The sequence below is a fragment of the Telmatherina bonti genome, assembly GCF_933228915.1.
Source record: "Telmatherina bonti genome assembly, chromosome: 1".
NCBI lineage: Eukaryota > Metazoa > Chordata > Actinopteri > Atheriniformes > Telmatherinidae > Telmatherina > Telmatherina bonti.
This window is the reverse complement of record NC_136619.1, coordinates 34,320,987-34,330,986: the sequence shown is the minus strand read 5'-3', so window position 1 is coordinate 34,330,986 and position 10,000 is coordinate 34,320,987. Positions and strand designations below refer to the sequence as shown.

The window sequence follows — 10,000 nt, the reverse complement described above, 5'->3', positions numbered from 1 at the left end:
CTTAAAAGACAACAAGGGCTGCAATGATGAAGACGAACAGTTGCTTTATGTTCCACATCTCAAATAATTCAGGATGAAGCAGATACAGGCAAGCTTTTTCTCACATATTTCCCTCCCAGAATCCGCTCAGTCACAACAAAGACTGGAGGAAGAAGTGACTGCTGGAAAGGAGCATTGCAGTTTGAGGACAAAGTTCTGCTTTCAGATATTTGAAAATAATCACCATGTGGGTCTCAGTGGAATCTCTTTGTTTGGGTTTGTTGTTGTTTATTATAGAAAGCAGCTGGACGTTCGGTGGATCCTGACTGAGCAAACAGCCGAGTTTTAAAGATTGTTTCTAAGTTTTCTACAACTTAGAAGCTTTACAACCTTCTGGGTTCTTTTAGGGAGCCTCCCAATGAAAACTTGTGACAGATCAGGGAAGCGAAACAAACAAGCAATCAGCATCTGGGCAGAGGCAATACGTGCAGCGCAGGACGGTGTTGTCAAGTCCGCTTGTTATAAGCAACTTTGGGCTCGTTTTCGGTGTAGTCACTGTCAAATACATTCAGATGTGGGCTGCAGGTTTTGGGGATTATTTCCTTAAATGCAGTTGCTTCTTTGGACTTGACCTGATCCTTTTATAAAGCCCTTCTAATTACCTCTCATCTGTCTACAATAAAACCTGGATGTGGAATGGGAAACGTGAATGCAACAGGAATGATTATCCACAGCCCCGTTTCCTTATTCCAGCCATCCAAACAGGCATGTCCCTACTCACACAAAAGCACACAAATTTACTTTACAGAGTGACAATGACAATGCCTGCGGAAAAATAAGAAAAAGTATAAAGTATATACAATAAATAGTTTATTTGATTGACTTTGTTTTTGCCTGACAGTTATTTTTGTCCATTCCAGTTGTCGATTTGATGGTTTCTTTGTATCTAACAAATTTTTAAGAAGCTGTAACTTTGTCTTGACATGTTTTGACTGACATCTGAGTTTTATTTGTACTTCATTTTGTGCATAATATAACTTACACAGGCCATGTTGCATCTGGCAAAACAAAACTTTGTCATGGATTTCCAACCTGGATGTAGCTCTCTGTGGTGTCTGGCGGAGGCGTGGCCTGTGGTTAAGCCTGCACAGCTGAGCAGAATCAGGATCATGCTCTTCACCTGCTTATAAGACCTAAGCTGTTCACCAGTCGATGCTGGATCGTTGCCTCTTCTAGGTATAAACCTCACCTGAGACAATCCACAGCCCTTGCCCGCCTTGCCCGCTTGGACCATCTTCCCAGCCAGTCCTGTCTGCCTGCCTGGATCATTCCCTGCCTCCCCAGAGTCTACCAAGAACCTTGGACATCAGCCATCTGGTCTATTTGGTGATTGCTCCATTAAACAGTTAAAACTGCTAACCTGTTCTGTGGGTTCATTATCTCTTGTGACAAACTTAAGCATTTTCATATGTCTGAAAACAAAACTGCATTATTGCAATGTTGTGAAGTGAGCACTATCTCAGCTGTAATGAAGCACTGATATTGATTTCCACACTGTCAGTTGTTTTTTTTATTTTTATTTTTTTTTTATTTTTTTATTACTCATCTATTTTGCTGCCTTTCCTCCCTGCTTTCGCTGTAACAGCTGTGCTGCTTTCACTCCTCTGTATAAGTTACATTCTCAAATTATATGTGATTTGAAACACACAGCTCCAGCGTATGGACAAATTCAGACAGAAAGCCTTCTCTGAGCTGATTCATCTCTGAGGAGAAATGTTTTTTCTGATTAGTTAGTTTTTTAGTAATTTTTTTTTTTTTTTTTTTTTTAACTTTAGCCTGTGCTTTCATTTTTTTCATTTAGAAATCTATCTTTGTTTGTTGTTCGATTCATTTCCTGTTTTTAAACGGATGGTCAAAAATACAAAAAGATTTACAATTTGCTTCAAACATTAAGCAGCTGTGACCCATTTACTGACACTAAAATCTAAGATTTCACTAAGAGGCTACACACTCACCGTTCACCTAATGAGCTACATCTGTATAACTGCTTGTCATCACAAATAGCTCGTCCGCCAGTCACATCACAGCAACTCATTTAGGCATGTAGACGTGGTCAAGACAGCTTTTTGAAGTTCAAACTGGATGTCAGAATGGTGACAAAAAGGGATTTAGGTGTCAGGAACATGATTGTTGGTGCTAGATCTCAATCAAACAAATGATGCAAATCTCCTGTTGAAGGCAGCAGAGCAGCAGATAAATCCACATTAACTGTGTGATGCTGGCATGTAAAACCTTCTGAGGAATCTTTTCAACACAATGTGGAAAACATGTTCTCAAAAATAATGCAGTTTTGACAGCTATTAGATCAAAGTGTGGGTAAGATGGTGTGGAAATAGATGAAATGTTTGAGACATGTGGATGCTTGTCCACGCAGGGCCCCGCGTGGTGATGAATATTTTTAACTGAATCCTGGTTTATGTGACATTGTACAATCATAAGACCTGTTTAGCTGCATGTTGGTGAACCTCCGTCCATCTTCACATCTGAGAGGCTTTGAGGCTGAAATATTCCCTTTATTTCCAGAAATATCCCGATCCACTGCTGCCAATAAAACCATCAAATGCCCTTCCACTTGCATTAAATTTGTGCCATTGTTCTGCATCAGTCTTCTATTTTGCCAGTACCAATGTTTTGAGATGTGCTGCTATCAAATTGTAAATAAACAAATACTAATTAAATGGTTAAATGTCTCAGCTTCAACATTTGATATGATGTGCTCTTGAAAATATGAATTTAGAAGATATGAAAACAGCATTGCCTCATCATTTACATTTTACACAGCATTCCATATTAAACTGGGGTTGTAAAAGTGTAAAATTCTTAGCTTATTTTCAGAAAACCTTACAGACTTTTTTCAGGATTTTTATGTAACCCATAGTTTTAGTCTAAATAGGCTAAAACAAGGATGCTTATTTGGAGTTAGTTCATAAATATGCTCAGAATAAAGAGTGGAAATTCTACAGTATTAGCAAATTCTGACATCTTAAAGTTTTTTTTCATTCATGAAGTATGAACAATAAAAAGTATGAACTAAAGAAAATGTTTACAGTTATCTTTTTTTTAATTTGAAGATCATTTGATTTCTGTCAACATAGACTCCATGATTTCCGACGTCTACCGGAACAACAATTTAAACCAAAGACGCTTTTACAGTAAATCTGTCCTCCATCAAAATCAATAAATAAAATGTTCATACCAAAGTAGAGGGGTGCTGGGACATTAGGTGATAGCAAACTGTGGTGTCGGTAAGTAAAAAAAATTTAGTTTTTCTTGAGGCAGAGAGGAAAACGGCCAAATGATGTTACAAATCTTCATTTCTATTAAATCTTCTAGAAAAAAAAATCTTAAAATATACTTAAGTTGAAATAAATGAGTAAACATGTTTATGAAATTTTCAGTTCATGGCTTTTATAAATCTGTCTGCACTATTTATCCTTTTTGTGTAGACATATGTTGCTCTGTGTCATTGCATAGCTTATGGAAAATGTGTGAGTGAGTGTGTGTGTGTGTGTGTGTGTGTGTGTGTGTGTGTGTGTGTGTGTGTGTGTGTGTGTTTGGCCCTAGTTTGTCCAGACTTATAAAACTTCTGTTTTTCTGGCCTCATGAAATGTGCATGATTTATTTATTTCTGCTTTTAAAAATAATGTAAACCAGCTTCAGTAACTTTCCAGCTAAATAGCTTTGAAAAAAGAAATTATTTAGTCTACCTATAGAAGTGTTTAAAGACTCAGGAGCTACTGTGATTGCTTCACACATGTATGGTTCATGTTTCCACTACAAGCAGCACAAGCTATGAGGTTGACTTAAGCAATGAGAATAACTGAGTTTAAATCCAGCTCATGTCAGTGGAAATGGAGCTTTCACATCAATCCATGCTGAAATAATTACAGATACGATGCCAGCTAAATGAAAGCTCTGCTAGAAAGCCTGTGGGGATTTCAGGGCTCCATCAGATCCTCTTGTTAGGTGGTGCTTCAGAAACTATCTACTCCCACACTTTTCTGAGACTGGAGAGTAGGTTCAAATGAAGAACATCCAACATCCACACAAACTTCAACAGATTGTCAAAGCAAAGAGGTGAGAAAGGAGCCCAGGTTTAAACTTTAATCATTATTTCAATTAAAATTTGGTGTAACTATTTCTGTCTGTATTGATAGAGGCAACGGAGCACAACAATGAGAACATCTACATAAAAAATGCTTCACGATTTCTCCTTTTTTGGACTGGTGCAGTCACAGGTTACACAGCTCCAAGCTGTATGTGTTCCCTGTCAAACACAGCTCTAACCACTCAAATGCAGCACTTATTTTTCAATTTAACAGTGATAAGTAAATGAGTTGATTATGCACATATTTGGTTGTAATTATAAGGGAACGGGGAAATACCACATCAATCATTTATTAGAAAAAAAGAACAGTTTATAGATACAGAAGCCAAATAAATCCCCTGATATGAATATTTTCCTTTAAACTAAAACAGCAGTTTGGTATTTCTGTTGGTTAAACTGTTAAGCTTTGCTGGTTTGTAGAGGCAGAAGCTCTGCTCTGTGACTTGGTGCTTGGTTTATTTTGTCACCAGTAAAAAGACATGTGAAGCTGTGCAATAGTTAAAAGTTGAACGAAACAACACTACAGAAATGTCTGAAATAATGGCACACCAATCATTACGCCCTTAGCTGCAAAATGACTAAACAAAATCTCACACCTGCAGCTTCCACTCCAGCTTTACACTGGAGGCCCCCTGAACATCTTAACTAGGGATACAATAACAGAAACTTGGACCAGGGACACTGTCAGTGTTAATGACGGTTGTCCACAAGGGGCGACTGGTGGAAACTGGAGATACACAACGGTTTCAGGTAGATATATCAGAGGAAGAGGCATGGTCAACATGCAGGGAAGGCCAGCTGCGATGGTGGACAAGTGGCAATTTTAATGCAGTTATAGACTGCAGACTGTAGATAAAGTAAAATATATGTTCTAACCACAGTCTGCAAGTGGGAATATTCAGACAGCAGGTCAGGAACAAGCGCCATAATGTTAGAGATAAACATGATTTCATTCTCTGCGAAATGATAATTTAACTCTTGCTTTTCAAATAATACAGGCAGACATGCTACGATATGGCGTGTCTGTTCCTGAAGAGTTTACACATTATGCTGTTGATGCCCTTCATGGATGTTAAAGTTGTGCCACAGTCACATGAAATACACACATTTCTTCGATTTTGTATTGTTTTTGCATTATGTTACTGCATTACTGATTCATGTCAGAATGAGTAAATATTTGTCTGCTGATTCTACACCAAATCCTCAATAAATTTGGACTGTTGTGTTAAAGGTTTGAATGCTTGAAAAACACACCACAGCTCAAAGGACTGAGTGAAGAAAAAGAGAGATGAATGGGACGATCTGAGCCTAAGGCCTACTGACTCACCACAGATCAATAATGATCAATGCATTTTAAACAATCCCACCCAAGGTCGGCTCTGGGAATGCATACATGAGGGGGACAGGCAGAAAATGTGAACGTGGTACCATGCATGCACATCGTGCTTCAGCTGTTATTGTTTAAAAGTGTGATTACACTTTGTCAGGCTTCAAACCAAAGACCTGTCCAGCTTGGGTGTCCCACCAGAAACTAAAGTTAAAGCTTGTATAGCTCTTAAGGTCACTGAGGCATGCAAACCCCCAATAAGGTGGCAATCCCTCAGGGGGGAAAAACGGAATTATAGCTACATTAAAAATAAGGGGGAAAAAAATTAAGCAAATATCAATCATCAAAATTTGAACAAACAAATGTCTCATTAGACAGCAAAATAAACTTTGTCGTTAATTATTAAGTAGCCTATCTCACAATATAAATCGCCACGAGGTATTTAACAGAGCTTCACTCCCTAACTTCCTTAAAGTTTTACTGCTGCAGCAGCTCAAGAGGGGGAGAAATCTGACACCCAACAATCAGACTGCTTGTCAACTCATTTGCACACTTAATGCTGATTGGTTGTTCCCTGGAAAGAGGAGGTCCTGCAGTATAATGCTGTAGAATCGGCACGCCGCTTAATGCAGAGGGGAGAGAGAGAGTTTAGGTAGTTTTTTTTCCTTCCCACTGTCGCCAGTGTGCTTGCTCAGGATGGATCTTCCAACTCAATCTGTTGGTTTCTTTATATAGGTTATTACGAATTGGCTTTCATTATGTTTTTTTTTTTTCTTTCTGTCTGTAAAGCGTCTTGAGATGGCATTGCCGTGATTTGATGCGATGTATATAAAGTTGAATTGAAGTTGAATTTATGCATTTTTGGTTAATTTGATTTGAGGGGGCAAGGTGTTTATCTGAGGGGGCGTTGTCCCCTCTTGCCCCTTACTAAAGCCGGCCTCGATCCCACCTCCCAGTTACAACGGTGCATCAACATGTATGAGTTATTTGGTCTCCAACAATAGTTGCAGCATGTGAGTGGGCCTGTATTGTACAGTACATTATATTGCTTAGTGTTTAAAATTGTACACTATTTTACTCTATTATTTATTTAATTATTTTTACCATTTATTGGTGCATTTTATAAATATTTTTTTAACACTTTTGAGCCAATGAAACAAAACTTCATTCTGTATACACTTGTGCATATATGAATGATAATCAAGCTGGTCTATGTCTATGTCTACATGATTGTAGTTTGGAGTCCTTAAATCAGTAAATGTTGGTTAAACCCTCTGAAGTTACACATAAACAGCAAAGTTATTCCAACTTGACATATTAAAAATCTAAATTCAACATTATCTCTGTGACTTTGGTGATTTTGGGCGGCTAGTTACCTCGTCAGCGCAATGCACCAAATCCAAAAACCATTTTGTCTTAATTATTTATAACTATTTTGACAGTTTTCAAGTCTTAGATTTGAAGGTTGGCCACAGGATGACACATTTGATACATCTCACAATTAACCACTCAGTCATCTCATCTAAGATTCTGGTCCACACTCCATACCAGTGAACTTTAATGGGATTTAGTAATACTCATGCTGGTGCTCGGTATTGGCAAATATGCAAATGAAAGTGCTTGTTCTCAGTTTGGAAAAATGTGGTGCATCCCTAGTAGTTATACAGTTGACATATAATTTATTTAACTCCTATTACTTGTGAAAGTAACTTTATGCCTCACAAGTAATAATGTGCTGAGGACAAAGATAAAAGGTAAAAAGGGGCTCATTTTAAAAAGCGAGCAAAAAAAAAGTTCCTCTTTCAAACCACAGTAATTAAAACTAAAGATCAACTGATTGCTTCTGAGAAAAAAAACAAACTTTACAGATTCCTCATTATAATCATAGTTCTCATTCTTTATAGTTTTAAATAAGTAATGTGCGTGTTTAAAAAGAAAATCAAACAGGTTTGTCAGAGCTCTTCTCCCTCTGCTTCCTGAATGCAGAGAAAAACCTCCTCTGATCTGGGAGAAAGTCCCTGTCCAGCCACAACCTGCTCAGTTTTCTGATGAAAACTTCTCTGCCTCAAAACGTCTCTTTATGGAGGATGTGGCTGAACTCTTCACCGTCTTCAACCAGAGCTTCTTGCCTCAGCTCACTCTGGAGCCCTCACTCAGCTGACAGCCTCTATGTGGCTGTTTGGGCTTCCTCTAATCTTCGGAGAAGTGCCTGGTTGATCGAACAGCCTCAAGTTTGCTCCTCTCTGCCTCTACTCTGTTTCTTTTCTCTCTAGAGCTTTGGTTCAAAATATTCATCGACGGTTTCTACAAAGTTGATAGACATTTTCAATCTCCGCCACATTTCTCTGTGCTATTTTGTTTTCGAAAATTTACTGCAGGTACTGAATATATAATAAAGTTCACCCTGATCTGTTTAGTCTTTGATAAAATTAAGTGTATTCATTAGATTCTCAGCTAAATCTGTAGTTTCCAATCTTTCAAATCAAATCAAATTTTATTCATAAAGCGCTTTTCATGCACAAAGCAACACAAAGTGCTTTACGTAACAATTAACCATCCATTTTCTGCTGCTTATCTGAAACCAGGTTGCGGAGACAGCAGCCTAAGCAGGGGAGCCCAGACATCCCTGTCCCCAGCCACATTTCTGGGAGCCCCCAAGGTATTCCCAGGCCAGGCCAGAGATATAATCCCTAAAACATGTCCTGGGTCTTCGCCGGGGTCTCCTCCCAGAAAGACGTGCCTGGAAACCTCTCCATATTGTCATGCATACTAAAAAGAAAATTGAAAAAGCCTTCGAACACCAGATTATATAGCTGCAATTTAAAAACACAAACCTCATTAATGTCTCTATTGCACACAATCTCACACATGCACTCACACACACAAAGAAAGCGGATACACACTCCCCCCTCAACTATCTCTTTCCCATTCTGCACAAATATGAACTCCCATCCTCCATTTCTAAATGCAAGTGTAAAAATAATCACCGAAACAAAAACATCTGGCTTGATGCTGCATCGCTTTTAATATTTCTGGAGATTCTTTTTATTTTTTTTCTTCTTCTTTTTTTTTCCAACTAAGACCTGAACTCTTATTTTGCCAAATATTTCACTGAAACAAATGTGATTAGCATATTTATTTCAGGCAAATGTTTCCTCTTAACTGTCTCCAGTTCATGACGGGGTGCCTGGTCTGTGGGTGGTGTTACATGGCATTTGTTCATGGCTTCAGTATTCTGCAGAGCTGCTATGTCTGGCTTTTTTCTGGATTTCCAGGAGTAATGTATTCTTGTCCTTCCTCTCAGCTTTGATCAGAACTGTAACTTCAGATCCTGATTCGCCAGCTGAATAACCTCTATGTGGAACAGAAGAGAATCATCTCCTCCAGACAGACGCAGCCCTAAATGTAAATGTTTGCCTCAGTTTATAGAAAATGTTTTGCTTTACATTTAGCTGCTGATATCATCTGCACCTTCAGGCCAGCTCTGAGATATATGATTGTGAAGTCCTCTTTCTGTAGACTTCCTTACATTCTTTATCTTCCCTTTTTCATGCTAAAATGCAGTCTTTCAACATTGTGTTGTTAGTATGCCTGTTCATTTACACGACTTTGCCATTTAATTGTCAATGGTATTTACTTCTACAGACATGAACAGATGCATCTTTTTATTTTGTTAAATATTTTTTCTTTAATTATCCTTCGTTTCTTCATAATTTTGTTTACTTATGTCTCTCTTTCAGAAGGTACTATTCCTCCCCTGTATTTCCTTCCAACATGCATCATATATTCCCACGTTATTTGCTTCCTGTTCACGATGAATGATCCAACTAATCAGTGTTGTGTATGTGTCAGGCATGTGCGGTCAGTTTTTGATGACATGATTTATCAAGAAAATATTTGCAGGATCGTGTGCTTATATGGATTTATGAATATGGAAATTCCAAAAGATGTTATAGGGATATTTCTTGGTGTACAAACTTAAATTTTGTTATCATCTTCCTGTGTATAAGCTGCACAGTTTTATATGTGTGGCCCTGCATTATAGTTCAGATTTGAGGAGGCTCAACAACAACAAAAAAAACAAAACACTGGTGATAGTTTTGAGATAATTTAACTCACAAACTTACAGTCCACAAAGTAAAAATATTCTCCTCAGTTCTGAAGCATTCTGAATGAAGAGCCTCGTACATACACAGGACGACAGCAGCTGAAGACACTCCTGATGCAATTTAAAAAAACGAGCTAACCTTCTGTGCACTGCCATTAGCTGCATGGTTTAGCTGGAAATCATAGATTTTTTTGTGGATATTGAAAATACCGAGCACTCCAAAGTCCGATAACAATTTAAATAACTTGAATGGCTTTTTCAGGCAAATACTGGCATATTTTGTGGCAAGCCATTTTCTTCCCTAGAGAAATATGCCTGAATGCAGCCAAGGTATTGCTGCTAAAGGGATCTAATTTACACACCACTGTTGCTGTCAGCTTGGAATTGAAAGAATGGTGCAGTGCCTTTTATATGCCTA

At 38.1% G+C, this 10,000-nt stretch overlaps 1 protein-coding gene across 1 annotated transcript in view; it reads right to left on the bottom strand.

Moving 5' to 3' along the window:
• adamts7 (a disintegrin-like and metallopeptidase (reprolysin type) with thrombospondin type 1 motif, 7) overlaps positions 1-10,000 on the bottom strand; it is a 133,505-nt gene that overhangs the window by 76,878 nt on the left and 46,627 nt on the right. The window contains exon 9 of the mRNA XM_079264624.1: positions 1,229-1,337. Within this exon, the coding sequence (XP_079120750.1) occupies positions 1,229-1,337 (109 nt within the window). The remainder of the gene's footprint in view (positions 1-1,228; positions 1,338-10,000) is intronic.